General features: G+C 47.9%; 1 protein-coding gene across 1 annotated transcript in view; it reads right to left on the bottom strand.

Moving 5' to 3' along the window:
• Positions 1-20812, bottom strand: part of adgrd1 (adhesion G protein-coupled receptor D1) — a 273065-nt gene that overhangs the window by 81147 nt on the left and 171106 nt on the right. Inside the window, exon 20 of the mRNA XM_078227665.1 lies at positions 13790-13856. Coding sequence (XP_078083791.1) covers positions 13790-13856 — 67 coding nt within the window. The remainder of the gene's footprint in view (positions 1-13789; positions 13857-20812) is intronic.

Below are 20812 nucleotides of genomic sequence, written 5' to 3'. Positions count from 1 at the left end.
AGCTGGTCATTATCTTACTGCTGTTTATGGGATCCTGCTCTGCACAGTTTGGTTGCTGCATTTCCTCACATTACAACGCTGATCATACTTTGCCAAGCGTTTCATTGGCATGTGTTTGTGAAAGGCACTACATAGACACAAGTGCTTCCTTCAGAAACAAAGGGTTGATGGCACAGGAAGAGGCCATTTGGCCCATTGTATCGGTGTCTATTGAGAAAGTGCTGTCCAGCCTAATTCCACTTCCCAACTCTTGATCCTCATCCCTGTGGGTTGCAGCACTCCAACAGTGGGATTTTCTCATCCCGCCAACCACGGGAATCAAGGCAGGCGGGAGGGGTGGGGAGGGGGGGTGCAGACCACGCAAAGGTCCATTGGCCTTGGGCGGGATTTTCAAGTTTTGGGGCGAGCACGGCTGGAAAATCCATCCGATTGTTTCTGAAATGGGACGTGGAACCCAATGGAAACAGCTTTCTGGTATCAAAAAAAGGATGAGAGGATAATTCCACTAGTAGGGAAAACTATAACCAGAGGGCACAACCTCAGGCTAAAGGGACGATCCTTTAGAACACGGATAAGGAGGAATTTCTTCAGCCAGAGAGTGGTGAATCTGTGGAACTCTTTGCCGCAGAAGGATGTGGAGGTCGGGTCATTGAGTGTCTTTGAGACAGAGATAGATAAGTTCTTGATTAATAAGGGGGTCAGGGGTTATGGGGAAAAGGCAGGAGAAAGAGGATGAGAAAAATATCAGCCATGATTGAATGGCGGAGCAGACTCGATGGGCCGAATGGCCTAACTCTGCTCCTATGTCTTATGGTCTTAAAATACTCAGCAACTATTATGATGGCCTGAACCTCCACCATTTCCTCCATTGTTACTCTTTCAGCAGCCTGGGGTATGTTTCATCCAGACCTGGGCACTTACCCACATTCACAGACGCTAAACCTCTCAATATCCTGTTTCTCACTATGTTTCTCCCTTCCAATATTTCACATTCCTTCTCCTTAACTTTGTGAAGGCCGACATAAAATATTCATTAAGAAGCATGCCCATGCCTTCTGCACAGGTTTTGGAGTCTAACAGACCCTATCATTTGCTCTTTATGCATTTATCAAATATCTTTGGGTTTTCCCTCCTTTTACTTGTAATTATTTCTTCAAACCCTTTTCCCACTGTTTTCCTAATCTCCATCTTAATTTCACCCCAGCATTTTCTATCCTCCCCCTCGACTTGGTGTAGCGTTGTGCCCACAGTTCCTGCAATCTCGTGGGGATACCAGGACTCCAGATGATCTCTGTTTTAGCCCAGGGAGGAGGGGTCCTCCGGGAGGGCTCCAGGGCTGACAGGCCACATCTGTATTGGCCTCATCAGCCTCCAGGCGAGAAACAGCAGGGAAGCGCTGCCAGGGACCCAAAGGAATGGCGGAGGCTGGAAGAGTATGGATGTTTACATGACTGCGATTGCTCACAGAGGCAGTACTAAAATGTGGAGAGATTTGATTTAAATCATTTTCCCTGCCTTTTCCCCTCAATGATAACAATGGATCAAGGATGACTTTCAGTTCATGCATTGTAAAGGCAGCTTTGTATAAATATTGAGCTTCAAGAATCATTAAAGTTGAAACACACAATCTTTGAAAGCGCATGCTTTTCATCAGGGCAGCAGTTAGTGTTAATGGACAATTGCGGCAATATAAAGGGCAGCTTGTTCCTACGCTGTATTTATCCCCGGTCGTTTTAAACAGTGTTTTGACTCGGGGACAGGGGGTTAGGCAAGGCTGGGGAGGTGTGAAAAAGGCGTGTCTGAATCCATTTCACAATTGGTTTGAGTAACTGGGTGGTCATCAAAAGCCGGAGGGGGTTGTATCCAACAGGAACAAGACCATAAAGTGGCAGTAAGCAGCGTTGAAGTGTCTTTATGAAGTTGGCAAGAATGTGTCACTGTCTTCAAAACCTGGTGACATGAACAGGCTTTAGAGAAGCCATCTTCACAATTCCTCATTAAACTCCGTGCACCTAAGTCTCAGGTTAATGAGCGTTGCTCTAATTGGGTGTTTAAGATGAATGGTTTATCAATAGTAAATGAAATGCATTAGCAGATAACACATTAAGACAACGGTCAACAGTGGTGTGATAACTTCAGCCAGGCTAATGAGGTTGGCTGGCTAGAGTATGAACTACCTGGTGAGTCTTATCCTGGTGCGGAGAGGGGTGGGTCGGGAGGGCGACCTCCTCGTGAACGTGCTCCTGGGCCTGGCGAGATGAGCCATCAACAGGCAGCAGGTGATCGGCAGAGACTTCCATCCTGACTGTCTGCCCCTCTACCGTGGCCATGTTTGCGGCCAGGTGTCCCTGGAGAGGGAGCATGCAGTGTCCACGGGCGCAGTTGACGCCTTCCGCGCCCGCTGGGCATCGCAGGAGATGGGGTGTATTATCAACCCTGACAATCACCTTATAATTTAATGTTTTAAGTTTCCTTTCAACTTTGTTTTTGGTTCGGGCTGTTCCCCCTTTCTTTTGGGGAGCCGCCCCTTTTACTTTGTCCCTAAGTTAGTTTGAGTTCGTTTATTACGTTGGTACCTTAAAAGAGCTATCTGATGAGTCCTAATTGATGGTTAAATCAGGGAGCCTCATGCTCCCTATTTAAAGCAGGTGTGTCAGACTCCCAGCCTGCATTCAGCAGGGAGCAACTGGAGAGCTGGCTGTGTGCAGGTGTATGGTGTAAATAAAGTAACTTGGTGACGGGACTTGTGCCTCTGTGGAGTTATTACAGGTGGCACAGTGGGTTAGCGCTGTTACCTCACATCACCAGGGACCCAGGTTCGATTCCCAGCTTGGGTCACTGTCTGTGTGGAGTTTGCACGTTCTCCCCGTGTCTGCGCGGGTTTTCTCCGAGTGCTCTGGTTTCCTCACCCGCTCCAAAGATGTGCAGGTTAGGTGGATTGACCATGCTAAATTGCCCCTTAGTGTCGGGGGAACTAGCTAGGGTAAATGCATGGGGTTATGGGGATAGGACTTGGGTAAGATTGTGGTCAGTGCAGATTTGATGGGCTGAATGGTCTCCTTCTGCACTGTAGGGATTCTATGATTATTACTGCCCTTTGTGTGAAGAAATCTTTGGCTCTGATTTTAAGGTTCTTGTCCTGGACACCCTGCCCCTCCCCCACCCCCCTCAATCCTCCGCCCCCAACCCCATCTCCATTCTCCTCTCCTCCTTCCATAACCCCCACCCCTCCCCCACCCCCAACTACTCCCTCTACCCCTCCATTCCCACCACTCCCCTTACCCCCATCCCACCCCTCCCCTCCCCTGGCCCCGCCCCTACTCCCTCCCTTCCGCACCACTCCCCCTACCCCCACCCCACTGCCACACTGCCCCATCTCCCCCGCCCTACTCTCCTGCTCCACCCTCCCCCACCCCAAAAAAGGTTTTCCTCACTTCTACCCTCTCAATTCCTTTCCAAATCCTGAAAGCTTCAATCAAATCACCCGTTAATCTCCTTGATTCCAAAGGATAAAGTTTATATAATCTCACCTTGTCATCTAAACCCTGGCATCTTGGTAATATTCTCATGAACTTGCACTGCATTCCGTTTTTTAAAACTTTTTTTTACTCCATCCTTAAAGTTCCAAAGCCAATGCTGTGGGTGAACGGGCAAACCCAAATCCATTCCCCACTCGCTCCAAAAACCAAATTCCAATTGAATCCAATTCAAGGTCCCCACAAGAGAGACAAACAAGCTGACAACATAAAACATTGACCCCCTTCTTCACTAATGTCCTTTAGGGAAGGAAATCTGCCATCCTTACCCAGTCTGGCCTACATGTGACTCCAGAGCCACACCAATGTGGTTGACTCTCAACTGCTCTCCAATGGCAATTAGGGATGGGCAATAAATGTTGACCAGCCAGCGATGCCCATGTCCAACGAATGAATTTTTTAAGAATCTTAGGCTTGATCTGACATTTGATCTTAGGCAAAAGGCTGAGACTTTCCAAAGCCTCTTGAAAGTGCAGTGCCCAGGAATGTACAGAGTGCTCCTGATCTGGTCGAATCAGGGTTTTGTACTTCACCTTATACTGACAGGGAAACTCTGCATCTTTAAAGGGCCCCATTGGCTTCCAACCATTGTCCCTCGCGCCAGTTTGAAATAGGGTAAAAATGGGTTAAGCTCAGAACTTGAGGGAAGACCATGGAATCGGTGGGGGAAATTCCATGGATCAGTCTAACTACACCACCACCAGCCACCCTCCCCACCCAGCCTGAATCCCACGTTGCTGTTAGACCGACAGGGTTCATTACCTCAGAGTCTGTTATCCGTAACTGCAGAATTTCTTGGACTATGGACACCTTATTTGATAAACATTGCCACACTTTGAGTGTCATATCTTTCTGACGCTTTTCCCCTGGTCATTGTCTGAAATGATTTTCAGTTTCAGAGAGGAACATTTGGCAATTTGCATTTGAAAATGAAATTATGACCTTGTGCTTGACATTGCCCTTCCACCAAAATTATTACTGACTGCCATCAAAAAACCTCCCAGCTCAGAGGAACACTGTTCGAGAGACACTGTCACACACACTCACTCCCTTTCTCACTCATTCACACACACCACTCCCACATACTCAAACTTTCACTGGTGCACGTGTTCATACATATATGTTGTACACACTTTATACACACTGGTAATCCGGAGACCCGGCTCATGCTCTTGGAGACATGGCTTCAATTCCCACCACAGCAGCTGGTGGGATTTATATTCAATTAATAAAATCTGGAAATGAATCTAGTCTCTCGTCTCAGGGCGGCACGGTGGCACAGTGGTTAACACTGCTTCCTCACAGCGCCAGGGACCCGGGTTCAATTCCAGTCTCAGGTCACTGTATGTGTGTAGTCTGCACGTTCTCCCCTTGTCTGCGTGGGTTTCCTCCCACACTCCAAAGATGTGCGGGTTAGGTTGATTGACCATGCTAAATTGACCCTGGTGTCAGGGGAATTAGCAGGGTAAATATGGGATCATGGTCAGTGCAGACTTGATGGGCCAAATGGCCTCCTTCTGCACTGTAGGGATTCTATGATAACTTGTCATAAAAGCCGATCTGGTTCACTGATGTCCTTTAAGGAAGGAAATCTGCCGTCCTTACCCGGTCTGGCCTACATGTGACTCCAGGGCCACAATAATATGACTGACTCTTAACTGCCCTCTGAAGTGGTGTGACAAGCCACTCAGTTTAAGGGCTGTTAGGGATGGGTAAGAAACGCTGGTCTTGACAGAGATATACATACTCATTGGCCTGTTATATGAATGTCCCGAAATGGTCATCAGGGAACATTCCCATTTCTGACCTTATGATGGAAGGCAGGTCACTGATGAGGCAGCTGAAGATGGTTGGGCCTTGGACACTACCCTGAGGAACTCCTGCAGTGATATCCTGTAACTGGGTTGACTGACTTTGAACAATCGCAGCCATCTTCCTTTGTGGCAGGTATGACTCCAACCAGCAGAGAGTTTCCCCCTGATTCCCGTTGATTCCAGTTTCGCTAGGGCTCCTTGATACCACACTCGGTCAAATGCTGCCTTGATGTCAAGGGCAGTCACTCTCACCTCCGCTCCTTTACCTTGCACTGACATCACCCTGACCTCTCACACACTCTCTCTTTCCCTCCCCCTTTCTCTCTCCCTGTCTCTAGATTCCATGATAAGAGTGCTCCTCACTCCCAGAGACAGTCACTACCAAATTAGGACGGTGATTAAACGTTGGAAATACTTGATTGGCTGTACCGTGCATTGGGATGTCCTGAGGTTGTGAACGGTGCTATATAAATGTAAGTCTTCTTTCTATTTCTCTGCTGAAGAGTCTGTTTTTGCAGACACAGGTCTATTTAGCATCGTCAGAGAGCTTTGCCCTGACATTGTACCTTATCATATCTCAAACATCTCAAAGGTTTCTGTACACAGTGAAGAATAACCATTTAAATTCTAGTGCTTTTCATAACCTCAGCACGTCTCAGAGTATTCACAGCGCGTGTGGTCACAAACTTAATGTAAAGAAAGTCACTGCATTATTCTCATCTTCAATCACTCTCTGTGTTATTGAATCCCGGTCTCACGCCAGGCTGTGAGTGGAACATTGCTCCCTGCTCTCTGCTTTAACTCAAGCTTTCAACCTTCCATTCCTCTGGTTCCACAGCCATCAGTCATTGGAAAGAGTCTGAGGCTGCGGGCGGTGGGGTGCGGGGGCGGGCGGTGGGGTTGGGGGCGGGGGTGGGATTAAACTGGGAGCACGTTACAGCTGGACAGGGTAAACATTGATATCATCGATTTGATTGGCCGAGGTGATTTTGCTCAGTCAAAGGGGGCAGCCACTGAGAGAAAGCTCAGGTGAGCCGGGGGAAAGGAGTTCGGCGAGGTCCCCGGGTGGAAGAACCGGGGACGCGAGGCTTAGGGTTCCCTCACGGAGTCTGGAGGAAATTGCAGCCGTGGTTTCCCCACCGTTCACCATCCCAGCTCACCCGCACTCCTTGTTTCCCTCATCTTCCATTCCCCCCCTTCTTACCCCTTCCTCACACTCTCTCTCTCCACCATAGCCGCTTCACTCCCCGGACTCCATATCCCTCCATTTCCCTTCTCCCTCTCCGTATCCCCATCTCCATCACTTAGTCTTTCCTATCTTCACTCTCCCTCACTGCTTCTCATCTCTCCCACTCAGCTCTGGAGCAAGATTTTCTAAGACATAACATTGTCAAAAGGAAATCACACAATGGTTGCAGTACAGAAGGAGGCCATTCGGCCCATTGCTTCAGTGCTGGCTTTCCACCTCCCCCTGTCCTCCTCCTTATTGCTTCCTTCTCAATTTCACTGAAGGTGGTAGGACACAGGGCGGCACGGTGGCACAGTGGTTAGCGCTGCTGCCTCACAGTGCCAGGGACCCGGGTTCAATTCCAGCCTCAGATCACTGCCTACGTGGAGTTTGCACGTTCTCCCCATGTCTGCGTGGGTTTCCTCCGGGTGCTCCGGTTTCCTCCCACAGTCCAAAGATGTGGGGGTTAGGTGGGTTGACCATGCTAAATTCTCCCTCAGTGTACCCGAACAGGTGCCGGAGTGTGGCGACTAGGGGATTTTCACATTAACTTCACTGCAGTGTAATATAAGCCTGCTTGTGACATTAATAAATAAATTTAAACTGTGTTGCGGTGGGAGAGATTGATGGCAGAAAGGCATGTTGTTATTTGCAGATGTGAAGATTTGCATTTATATAGTGCCTGTCACAACCTCTGGACATTCTCAGGACGCAGGCTTGGAGGGCCACTGGGCCTGTTCCTGTGCTGTAATTTTCTTTGTTCTTTGGTCTTAGACCTGGGAATAGCAACCGGTAAATTGTTTCATTGGAAAGCCAGCACTGAAGCGATGGGCCGAATGGCCTCCTTCTGTGCTGCAACCATTGTGTGATTTCCTTTTGACAATGTTATATCTTAGAAAATCTTGCTCCAGAGCTGAGTGGGTATCAAGGCTTCAGCAGCAAAAGCTACTCTTCAATCACCTCTGCTTCCTTCAATTCCCACTTAACGTCGGAAACATTCACATACAAACTCTGAGAATCTGTCAAGCGGAAACTCCTTAATGGCCTTTACCCTTCAGACTTTACCTTGTCCTCAAGCTCTTCTGATTTGTACTTTGTACTTTAAATCCTGGCAACAAAACATTTGTAACAGAAACACACTCTCGCCTACTAAACCTTTCTAAGCTGCCAGGTTTAAAATGTGTTTGCACTGACAGTGAACTGAAAAGATACTTCAAAGCAAAACCCAGGATGGGTCTGGAGATGAAGTGAAGCATCGGAAACTAGAAATGGACAGAAGGAAAGAATTGTTTCTCTTTCACGCCTTTCCGAACCTCAGGGCGGCATAACGGCACAGTGGGTTAGCTCCGCTGCCTCACAGCGCCAGGGACCCGGGTTCGATTCCCGGCTTTGGGTCACTGTCTGTGCGGAGTCTGCACGTTCTCCCCGTGTCTGCGTGGGTTTCCGCCGGGTGCTCCGTTTTCCTCCCACGGTCCAAAGCTGTGCGGGTTAGGTGGGATTGGCCAGGCTAAATTGTCCCTTAGGAGAACTAGCTAGGGTAAATGCATGGGGTTATGGGGATAGGGCCTGGGTGGGATTGTGGTCGGTGCAGAATCGATGGGCCGAATGGCCTCCTTCTGCACTGTAGGGATTCTATGATGTCCCAACGCACTTTACAGCCAATTATTTGAAGGTTGTAATGAAGGGATGTGACAACCAATTTGCACACAGCAAGCTCTCACAATCAGCAATGTGACACTTGACGTTGAGGGACTCCAAGCAATTGAGCTCAAAACTGAAGTTGGCAATCCCACTGCAGTACTGAGCAAGTGCAGCTTTGTTGGAGGTGTCGTCTTCTGAATGAGAAAGTTCAGCCTCCGCCCTCACACTATGTCGAAGAGCAGAAAAAAATCCCTTTATGTCCCCACTCCTCCCTATCTCTATAATCTCCTCCTGGCAACAACTCTCCGAGATCTCGGCATTCCTCCAGTTCTGGCCTGTTGTGCTTCCCTGTGTTTTTTAAATTCATTCCTGGGTCATGGGCATCGCTGGCTTGCCACCATTTAAAAGCTCATAGAACCCTGGTGCAGAAGGAGGCTATTCGGCCCATCGAGTCTGCACCAACCACAATCCCACCCAGGCCCTATCCCCATAACCCAATGCATTTACCCGAGCTAGTCCCACTGACACTAAGGGGCAACTTAGCACGGCCAATCCATCTAACCCGCACATTTTTGGACTGTGGGAGGGAATTGGAGCACCCAGAAGAAACCCATGCTTTTATTGCCCATCCCTAGTTGCCCGAGGGTAGTTGAGAGTCAACCACATTGTTGTGGCTCTGGAGTCACATGTAGGCCAGACCAGGAAAAGATGGCAGATTTCCTTCCCGAAAGGACGTTTGTAAACCAGATGGTTTTTTCCCGACAATTGACAATTGTTTCATGGTCATCAGTAGATTCTTAATTCCAGATTTTTATTTATTGAATTCAAATTCCACCATCTACCGTGGTGGGATTCGAACCCGGGTCCCCAGAACATTAGCTCAGTTTCTGGATCAATAGCAGTGATAATACCACTAGGCCATCCCCTCTCCTAAGGAATTACCATCGGTGGAAGTCAGCCAGACTCGAAACCTCTCTGGTTTTCTCCCAACAGATGCTGCCAGACCTGTTGAGTTTATCCAGCACTTTTTTGTTTTCATTTCAGAATTCCAGCAGCTGCAGTATTTTGCCTTTATTACATTACTCTAATTGGCTACACATTGTACAGATTAAAACCTAAAGTTTTTAAAAATTTTATTAATTAGTCACAAGTAGGCTTATATTAACACCGCAATGAAGTTACTGTGAAAATCCTCTAGTCGCCACACTCCGGCACCTGTTCGGGTACACTCAGGGAGAATTTAGCACGGCCAATGCACCCTAACCTGCATGTCGTTCGGACAGTGGGAGGAAACCAGAGCACCCGGAGGAAACCCATGCAGACACGGGGAGAATGTACAGACCCCGCACAGACAGTGGCCCAAGCCAGGAATTGAACCCTGGCGCTGCGAAGCAGCAGTGCTAACCGCTGTGCCACCGTGCCGCCCTTTTCTGAAAGAACTTATGAAAATTGAGCATGTGAGATCATTAAACAAATTGTGAAGTTCGTGTATCTTTAAGAAAGCTATTTTTTAAAATCATGATCTCGGGAGCTCTCACATCTTCAGTGTTTCTCATTGCTGCGGAGCTGTCTACCAGATGTCCTTTTATTGCTTCTTAAATGGCTTAAATGGGGGTCTCAGGTACTTTCTGAGACTAGTCTTATGACCCTGCAGTGTTGGGAGGAAAACTGGTTGGCAGGTCAGGTGACAGGAGCACTTTCGTCTTCAGTTCTGAGCTGCTGGTTAGTTTTTAGAAGGGGCAACAAGCTGGAAAGAAGTGTTTCTCTCCCTGTTTTTTTTTGAAATTCTGCTGGTTATCTGAAAGCAAAGTCTTGCCTTTCTGAAGGAGAAAATCTGCTGTTGGTGTTTTGACCAGAGTCTACCTGGGGTTCTGGGAAGCTGTTATGACTTCAAACCGTTCTGGATGTGTCAAGAGGACTGCTAGAACTTAGAAGACAGAGAGTTTTCAACTCTCCAACCAAAGGACTCAATTCCAGTATCATGTGAGTATTAGACTTTGCTGTGCTGAATTTATTTAAAGGGTTTTGTCTGAAGGAAGTTTTTGTTTGATTGGAACATCTTCGATGTACTTGTTAAGGATTCTTTTGTTTCTGTCTGTAATTGATAATAGTTCTTGCTAGTTTTCTTTTCATATATGTTAACTATATTCTGAAATAAACTTTGTTTGATAAACGCTCACCTCCGGGTCAATTGAATCATAGCCTGAAGTGAAACACCCCATGCTTATCCTAGCCAAATTCAAAATGCAAAACCTACGATCCAGGCGGGCTCCATAAAACACTTTGGAGTTTCTGACCTGAACCATAACAAAACTCTTGCCCTCTCTGGTGCCAGTATCTTGTTGACAGCTCCTCAGGGATATCCGGGGATTACAAAGGTTCTACTCATCACCCTTCAATCTTGATTATTCTTTACATAAATAGGTAGTGATGATGGTGATTGACATTGAAGCTTTGGAAAGAGGACTGAACATGACCACTAGATTAATTCCCAGTTTGAAGCATCTTAATTAGGAATATAGACTAGAAGAGTTGGCACTTTTTACAGCAGTGTAGTGTTCTGGGCGATTTGATTGAAGTTCAAATGTTGAAGGAAATAAATTGTGTTCTAGTAGACAGTGCGTTCCAATTAAATTATTCTTTATTCTTTTATGGGATGTGGGTGTTGCTGGCTAGACCAACATTTATTGCCCATCCCTAACTGCCCTCGGGAAGGTGGCGGTGAGCTGCCTTCTTGAAACACTGCAGTCCATGTGGTGTAGGCACACCCACAGTGCTGTTAGGGAGGGAGTTCCAGGATGTTGTCCAACAACAGTGAAGAAACGGCAATATATTTCCAAGTCAGGATGAGTGATCTCCGGGATGAACCTGGATCATTTGATGGATTCAATGAGGAATTTCCCAGGGTTCTTTCTCCCCCGAATAGATTTTTGATCTGGCTTTGTGCCGCTCCCGGGGTGTGATATGGTTTCGGATGGGGAATGTTTATATTGTGATACATGACGGACGGCAATTGTGTGGGAGAAGCAGAATGGGACATCAGGGAAAGGATTTTCCGGCCACCCAACACTAACAACCTCCACTCTGCCGCCAACCCCCCCCCCCCCCCCCACTCCCCCACCCCCACCGCACCCCACCAACAGTGTATTTACCAGTGGTGGAGTTGGTCCACCATGGGCTGGTGATGTGATCTTCCAGGCCCGCCAATGTCTACCGGGTTTTGCGTAATCCGCATTCTCTGCCACTGCGATACTCGCCACAGGGAGAAGTCATCAACGATCTCAGAACCTGGAAGAATCCTGCTCTCACCGGGGTGCAGCCAAGGTTTACCAGGCTGATTCCGGGGATGACGGGACTGATGTATGAGGAGAGATTGACTAGGTTAGGGTTGTTTTTGCTGGAGTTCAGACGAATGAGGGGGGATCTCACAGAAAATTCTAACAGGACTGGACAGGGTAGATGGTGGGGGAGTCCAGAACCAGGGGTCACAGTCTGAGGATTCAGGGTAGACCATTTAGGACGGAGGTGAGGAGACATTTCTTCACCCAAAGAGTGGTGAGCCTGTGGAATTCATTACCACAGGAAGTAGTTGATGCCAAAACATTGAATGTATTCAAGAGGTGGTTGGATATAGCACTTGGGGCGAATGGGATCAAAGGTTATGGGGAGAAAGCAGGATTAGGCTATTGAGTTGGATGATCAGCCATGATCGTGATGAATGGCGGAGCAGGCTCGAAGGGCCGAATGGCCTCCTCCTGCTCCTATCTTCTATATTTCCATCCCTCCGGCAGAACGGACCGGAAGATTTGGGCTAGGGTCTTTTCTGGTCAGGTGACTGGCTTCACAGGCAGCTGATTATCTCCCGGGATTCTGAAGCCCAGTTGCGTGTGTGTGAGGCTGAGACTGGAGAACTCAACACTGGCTCGCGTGACACATTGACCAATGAGCCCTGGGGAAAGAGTCATGTGATACCGGTCTAAGTCTAAGTGACGTCACTGAGGAGACTCAAAGAATCTTTGCCGCAGAGTTACTGGAACATAATCTGCGTTGTGACAAGTGGTGCTTGATGCTGAACCAACGACTGCATTGAAGAAAGACACTGAATAATTTAGTGGGGTGGCACGGTGGTTAGCATTGCTACCTCACAGCTCTGGGGACCCGGGATAAGCCATATCTGCACATTCTCCTCGTGTCTGCCTGGGTTTCCTCCGGGTGTTCCAGTTTCCTCCCACAGTCCGAAAGAAGTGCTAGATAGGTGATTGGCCATGCTAAATTGCCCCTTAGTGTCAGGGAGATGTGAGGTTAAGGGGATAGGGCCCGGGTGGATTGTTGTAAGCGCAACCTTGATGGGCTGAATGGTCTCTTTCTGCACTGCAGGGATTTTACAATTCTATTATTAGGGAAAAGTTGAGGGAAAGAAGTGGAATTATATGGAACTTATTTCCCGACAGGCAGCAAAGAACGGCCAGCTGGCTACATCTTAGACCAAAGATTTTAAATTACTGCATTTGCAGAAAAGCAATCAGAACTTAATTAATTACGGAAAGGAGATTGTTTACAGAGATGGAAAAAAGTTCTGAGTCACATTCAAACTTCAGTGGTTAATCTACACTCAGCCCATGGCACCGCAGAAAGGTAACCAGTAACCAGGTAACCAGTAACCAGGTAACCAGTAACCAGGTAACCAATAACCAGGTAACCAATAACCAGGTAACCAGTAACCAGGTAGCATTACAGGAGGAGGCCATTTGGCCACAGTGCACGTGCCAGCTCTTTGAAAGAACAATCAGTTAAGTTTATTTAATAGTGTCACAAGTAGGCTTACATTAACACTGCAATGAAATTACTGTGAAAATCCCCTAGCCGTCACTGTGAGGCAGCAGTGCTAACCACTGTGCCTGTTCGGGTACACTGAGGGAGAATTTAGCATGGCCAATGCACCTAACCAGCACGTCTTTCGGACTGTGGGAGGAAACCGGAGCACCCAGAGGAAACCCATGCAGACATGGGGAGAATGTGCAGAGTCCGCACGCAGTTACCCAAGCCAGGAATCGAACCCGGGCCCCTGGTGCTGTGAGGCAGCAGTGTTAACCACTATGCCGCCCACAATCCAACTAGTCTCTAAGCCCCCTTTCAGCACGTTGATTAAATCTGCTTCTATCACCATCACGAGCAGCGCATTCCAGCTTACACCCTGTTACATCATTAAAAATAAACATTTGTCCTCATCTTCCCTCTGGTTCTTCCGCCAATTATTTTAATTGCTGGATTATCTGACTTCAGCAAGTTTCCGTAAAGAAATCCGGAGCAAATTAATGGCAAAAAAGATTATTTATAGAGCCGGAAAGAGTTCAAACACGTGGTTCCGAACATCCTGGCCGTTCTACATTCTTCAGCCAGCGAAGGATGCAGAGGAATCTTCAGAGTGAACCAATTAAAGTTTGTTCTTTCTCCGCAGATTCCCCCAGACACCATTGCTAGCAGAACTGCTAAAACATCTACATTCAGCGTGCACGTTGAAGCGTGTCCAATCCGATACTGGATCAGTGCAGTGTAGCAATGTCACTCACCAGAACCACAAACAGTGCGGGGGCCACGAATGCCCAGATGGCCCCTCTCTCAATCGACAACCAGCAACTGCAGGAGGAACAGAAGGAAAAGAACAAAGGGATGAAGCAGAAATTACTGAAGAATACAAATTGCACCCACAATCAAATCACAGTCCGGGCTAGTTTTTTTTTCCCATTTATTCGTGGGACATGGGCGTCGCTGGCTGGCCACCATTTATTACCCATCCCTAGTTGCCCTTGACAAGGTGGTGGTGAGCTGCCTTCTTGAATCGCTGCAGTCCATGTGCTGTGGGTTGAGCCATTAGGAAGGGAATTCCAGGATTTTGACCCAGCGACAGTGAAGGAACGGCGATACATTTCCAAGTCAGGATGGTGAGTGGCTGGGAGGGGAACCTCCAGGTGGTGGTGTTCCCATGTATCTGCTGCCACTTGTCCTTCGAGATGGAAGTGGTACCTGGGAACACCAAAACCTACATTTTCCCATCCAAACCACTCACCATCGTTCTTTGGAAATGTATCAAATAAACTGTGAACTCACAGAATTCAATTAAAACACAAGAAAGACAAATATTTCATGTACAATAATCCCTGGAGAGGTTTATTACACTGAGTGAAATGAGGAATTGCTTTAGGAGACTGGAATGTTCGACACATTCAATGTTTAAAGCATTGTTTTGATACTAAAATTGATTTTTTTTTGCCTTTTCAATGTTGGTGCTAAGTCTCCATAGGTTGGCAGCAAATCTGTAAACCTCTCCCTCCTGCCCAATTCGCAACATCAGAACAAAATTATTAGCTTTCTCTCTCTCAAGTTTTGCATTTTGACATCCGCATATTCCCCTCCGAGCCTGACTAGGAAATATATCAACTGTTCCTTCACTGTCGCAGGGTCAAAACCCTGGAACTCCCTCCCTAACAGCACTGTGGGTGTACCTACACCACATGGACTGCAGTGACTCAAGAAAGCAGCTCACCACCTTCCTAAGGGGGCAATTAGAGATGGGCAATAAGTGCCAGCCTAGCCAGCAACGTCCACATCCATCCCATAAACAAATATATAAAAACCTGAGAGCAGTCGAAATTCGGAACTCTCTCCCAAAGGGTGTGGATGCTGAAGGTTAATTGGAGATGACTAAGAATGATAGATTTTGTTTGGGTCAGGGTATCGAAATACAGGGAGCAAAGCTGGGTAAATGGGATTGAGGTACAGGTCAGGCATGACCTCACTGAGTGGAACATCAGGCCCAAGGGGCTGAATGGCCTCCTCTTGTTCCAATGTGAAACTTCCCTTCCAAAGCACTGCCAATCACTGAATCCCTACAGTGCAGAAGGAGGCCGTTTGGCCCATCAAGTCTACACCGACCACAATCCCACCCAGGACCTATTCCCGTAACCCCTCATATTTACCCTGCTACACTAGGGTCAATTTAGCACGGCCAGTCCAGCTAACCCATACATTTTTGGAGTGTGGGAGGAAACCGGAGCACCCGGAGGAAACCCACCCAGACACGGGGAGAACATGCAGACTCCGCATAGACAGTGACCCAAGACCGGAATTGAACCCGGGTCTCTGGCAGTGTGAGGCAGCAGTGCTAACCCCTGTGCCGCCTTTCAAAAGAATCAAAGGGAATCACTGTGTAACTCAAAACAGCAACGCCTAACACAGTGAACTCAATATCGATCAAGGTGTTACAAGGAAATGGGCCTTTCAAAAGTTAATTACAAGGCTTTGAATAATAGGTTATTCATGAAGGCCCTGCCTTCTCAACCTTGTCTTTGCCTCAGGTTAAATCACCACCAACCACAGCCTAAGGTCCTTTGGGACTATGGCAACTTCACTTCATAAGGCTTTGCCATTGGACCAACCCTCTTCCCCATTCTTCTCACTGTGATACTGAACCTCACCCTCCAGTAAAGTCCCCTCGGGTATGAAGACAATCTACAGAACAAGCAGGGAACTGTTCAACCCACACTGATGTGTATGTACCTCTTGAGATAAGGTGCAGAAGAACCACAAAGTCGGCTTCTTAACTTGAACACTATTATTGGTGTGCACTGTCCCTCAGTCAGGAGCAAGACTGGTCTACCAGGCTCTATCCTGGGAGGGGTTAGCCCCACCTCAGGGGTCACATGACCCACACCCTTAAAGTGCAGTACACACCCCAGACCCCCAACCTACATATATCACACACACCACCTTCAATTCAAACCCCAAATCAGTCCAGACTCAGTCACTGAGCTTCAGAAAGTAGGAGACTTTTGCATGCACGCTCACTCAGAAACCCAGCTCCAGGTCATTGTCCACACCTTCTCGGAAGCACATCGGAACTAAATCGCGGAACATCCAGAAAACTGAAGTCCTCTTCCAACCAGGTCCCAGATTACTACACACCCGCACACACACCCCACACACACAGACACACACACCCCCCCCCACACACAGACACACACACGCCCCCACACCCCCCCCCCACACACAGACACACACACGCCCCCACACCCCCCCCCACACACATACCCCAGCCCCGCACACACACAGCCACCTCCACATACACACCCCCACACACACACACCCCACACACACCCCCCACACACCCCTACGCCCCACATCCCCCCCACCACCCCCCCTCCCACACACACATACACACCCCCACACCCCACACACACACACACACACAAACACACACCCACACTCCCACACACACCCCACACACACACACACACACACACACACACACGCACACAAACCCACACCTCCCCCACACACACAGCCACCCCCACATACACCCCCCCACACACACACACCCCACACACATCCCCCACACACCCCTACGCACCCACATCCCCCCCACACCACCCCACCACCCCCCCCCACACACACATACACACCCCCACACTCCCCTGATTAAGACTAAACTTCAGTTCCTGCAAAATGGGGACCATTTTCTGTATCTTGCGCACGGTCTCTCAATAAAATTCATCTTCGTCTCCAAGGTGCCGTTACAAACCTTCAGTCAGTTGGAGAAGATGATCTGAAGGCCAGGATCTCAAACCCAAGGCTAAGATCATGGTTAATGGGGTGGCAGTGATTCTCATGCTCCTATTCCCCTCAGAGGCAGCCTACAGCATAAGTAAGGACTCCACGCACCCCGGACATTCTCTCTTCCACCTTCTTCCGTCGGGAAAAAGATGCAGAAGTCTGAGGTCACGTACCAACCGACTCAAGAACAGCTTCTTCCCTGCTGCTGTCAGACTTTTGAATGGACCGACCTCGCATTAAGTTGACCTTTCTCTCCACCCGAGCTATGACCGTAACACTACACTCTGCACTCTCTCCTTTCCTTCTCTATGAACGGTATGCTTTGTCTGTAGAGCGCACAAGAAACAATACTTTTCACTGTATGCTAATACATGTGACTATAATAAATCAAATCAAATCAAACAGCAGACACCTCAAAGCACAGAAGTACCACCAGCGGTGTCTTCAGAGGATCCTCCAAGTCTGTTGGCAAATAAGGCAGTCCAGTATCCTCCCCCAAGTCAACTTGCCCGGCATCAAAACACTAACTACTCAAAACCAACTCCGTTGGACATGACATGCTCGTATGCCTGACAGACTCCCGAAGCAACGGCTCTATGCAAAACACAGTCACGGCAGCAGACTCCGAGAACAATGTTAACACTTGAGGGATGGCATCAAAGCATCCATGAAGAAGTCTAAAGTCCTCACTGACTCAGAGCCCTTGCCTGTAACCGACTGAAATGGAGAAGGCTCATTCAGTAAGGCACCAAACACATCGAGTGACTCGTCGGGAACATGCAGGGTGAGGGGTCAGAGGCAGCGCACAAACCTCCAAGTTATTTGATTTGATTTATTGTTGTCACATGTATTAACATACAGTGAAAAATATTGTTTCTTGCGCGCTGTACAGACAAAGCATGCCGTTCATAGAGAAGGAAAGGAGAGAGTGCAGAATGTAGTGTTACAGTCATAGCTAGGGTGTAGAGAAAGATCAACTTAATACGTCCATTAATAGAGCATTGTTGGAGGGTTTAATAGAGTTAGAATAGAGTTTTAAAATCACAGAACGAGAGTAAAAGATAGAATAAAAGGGTGCGCTGGGCACAGCACGCAAGAAGTCGCCTTACTCCGGCGCCATCTTGAATTACCCATCCACCCAACCCTTCAAATACCACCTGCCCCACATGCGGCAGAGTCTGATCCGACATCTGATAGGGCAGGTGGTAGCGTAATGGTATTGTCGCTGGACCAGAGGCCCCATGCAGTGCTCTGGGAACCTGGATTTGAATCCCACCACGGCAGATTGTAAACTTTGAACTCAATATAAATCTGGGATTAAAAGTCTAACGGTGACCATGAAACATTTTCAGGGCGGCACAGTGGTTTGAATGTCTGCCTCACAGCGCCAGCGGCCCGGGTTCGATTCCGGCCTCTGGTGACTGTCGGCGGGGAGTTTGCACGTTCTCCCCGTGTCTGCGTGGGTTCCCAGTTTCCTCCCACAGTCCAAAGATGTGCGGGTTAGTTTGATTGGCCATGCTAAATTGCCCCTTAGTGTCAGGGGGTTTAGTAGGGTAAAGATGTGGGGTTACAGGGATAGGGCCTGGATAAGATTGTTGTCGGGACAGGTTCAATGGGCCAAATGGCCTCCTTCTACACTATCGGGATTCTATTCTATTCCATCTCAGAACGAGTCAGGTTGGAGTGAGAACAAGTCATCCTCGAGCCCAATGGGCTGCCTGAGAAGCCAGTTCATTGGAGCTTCAACACAACCTCAGATTGCATCAGCAATGGCTTCCCTACACACTAACCCAAATGTGTTCACTCAGAGAGGGTGGGGGAAATATGGAATGTGCTGCCTGAGAGCGTGGTGGTGGAGACAGCAACATTTAAGAAGCATCTGGGCAAGCACTTAAATCACCACGGCTATGGACCAAGTGCCGGTAAATGGGATTAATATAGATAGAACATAGAACATTACAGCGCAGTACAGGCCCTTCGGCCCTCGATGTTGCGCCGACCAGTGGTACCAATCTAAAGCCCCTCTAATCTACACTATTCCAATATCATCCATTATAGATTGGTATTTGATGGTTGACATAAGCCTGATGGCTGAAGGGCCTGTTTCTGTAGATAAATGTGAGGTTATTCACTTTGGCAGCAAGAATAGGAAGGCAGATTATTACTTGAATAGATGTAAATTGAGAGAAGTGGATACTCAATGAGACCTTGGAGCCCTCGTGCATCAGTAAGCGCGCAGGTACAGCAGGCAGTAAAGAAGGCAAATGGTATGTTGGCCTTCATAGCGAGGGGATTTGAGTATAGGGATAGGGATGTTTTGCTGTAATTGTATAGGGCATTGGTGAGGCCACACCCGGAGTATTGTGTGCAGTTTTGGTGTCCTTATCTGAGGGAATACACCAAAAGTTTACCAGGCTGATTCCTGGTATGACAGGTCTGTCATCTGAGGAGAGACTAAGTTGGTTAGGATTATATTCATTGGAGTTTAGAAGAGTGAGAGGGGATCTCACAGAAACTTATAAAATTCTAACAGGGTTAGACAGGGTAGATTCAGAAAGATTGTTCCCAATGGTGGGGGAGTCCAGAACTAGGGGGTCATAGTTTGAGGATAAGGGGTAAACCTTTTCGAACTGAGGTGAGGAGAAGTTTCTTCACCCAGAGAGTGGTGAATGTGCGGAATTCACTACAACAGAATGTAGTTGCGTCTAAAACGTTGTCTGATTTCAAGAAGAAATTAGATATAGCTCTTGGGGCTAAAGGGATTAAGGGTGGGGGGAAGGGGGGAGGGAGGGGCGGAAGGGGGGGATCAGGATATTGAATTCGATGATCAGCCATGATCAAAATGAATGGTGGAGCAGGCTCGAAGGGCCGAAAGGCCCTCTTCTGCTTCTAAATTCAATGTTTCTATGTGTGATTTTGTGACTCAATCCGACCTTCTGGAATATTTTATTCTGACTCAATGGGCGGGATTTTCCAGCCGCACTCGTCCCGAAGCCGGAAAATCCAGCCCGATGTCAGCGGACCTTTGCATCGTCTGTGTCCCACCCGCTACGATTCCCGTGGTGGACGGGACAGGAAAATCCCGCCCAAAGTCTTTTCTATTTTCCTTCCACAATCAGAGTAGCAAATGAACAAAGAGATAACACTGGCAACGCATTTACAAATCTCACATTCTCAGTTCGCCCCCAGCTCGCCGCAAACTCAACAAATCGAACCAAGATGCAGAAAGGGAGAGACACACACTTCACCTTGACCTCGTAGTAATGAGTAAGAGACATTAATAATTGATCCCACTGGTGAGAACTGTTCAGTGATTGACATCATAAACACAACTCTTGCACATTACCATTTTAGGAATGCCCAGTGGAACTGTGGTTAAACTTTAACATATAATTCAGCATTGCATAAGGCATTCACCTTACTGTCGCACAGTAAGGACAGTAGACTACAAAAGCTAGAGGGGCTGCAGGAGGTAGAGAGATAAACTGGGTACAGGAATGAAAGGTTATTCTGTCTGCTTTACCACAAAACCACACAACTGTCCCTCGCTACATAAACTGACCACTTTGAAGTGATTAACCCGGATCTGAGTGGCTGGATCCTGAATAAGAACATAAGAACTAGGAGCAGGAGTAGGCCATCTGGCCCCTCGAGCCTGCTCCGCCATTCAATAAGATCATGGCTGATCTTTTCGTGGACTCAGCTCCACTTACCCGCCTGCTCACCATAACCCTTAATTCCTTTATTGTTCAAAAATGTATCTATTCTTGCCTTAAAAACATTCAATGAGGTAGCCTCAACTGCTTCACTGGGCAGGGAATTCCACAGATTCACAACCCTTTGTGTGAAGAAGTTCCTCCTCAACCCTCAGTCCTAAATCTGCTTCCCCTTATTTTGAGGCCATGCCCCCTAGTTCTAGTTTCACCCACCAGTGGAAACAACGTCCCTGCTTCTATCTTATCTATTCCCTTCATAATCTTATA

This window comes from Mustelus asterias, chromosome 13 (assembly GCF_964213995.1).
Source record: "Mustelus asterias chromosome 13, sMusAst1.hap1.1, whole genome shotgun sequence".
NCBI lineage: Eukaryota > Metazoa > Chordata > Chondrichthyes > Carcharhiniformes > Triakidae > Mustelus > Mustelus asterias.
This window is presented reverse-complemented; position numbering and strand designations above follow the sequence as displayed.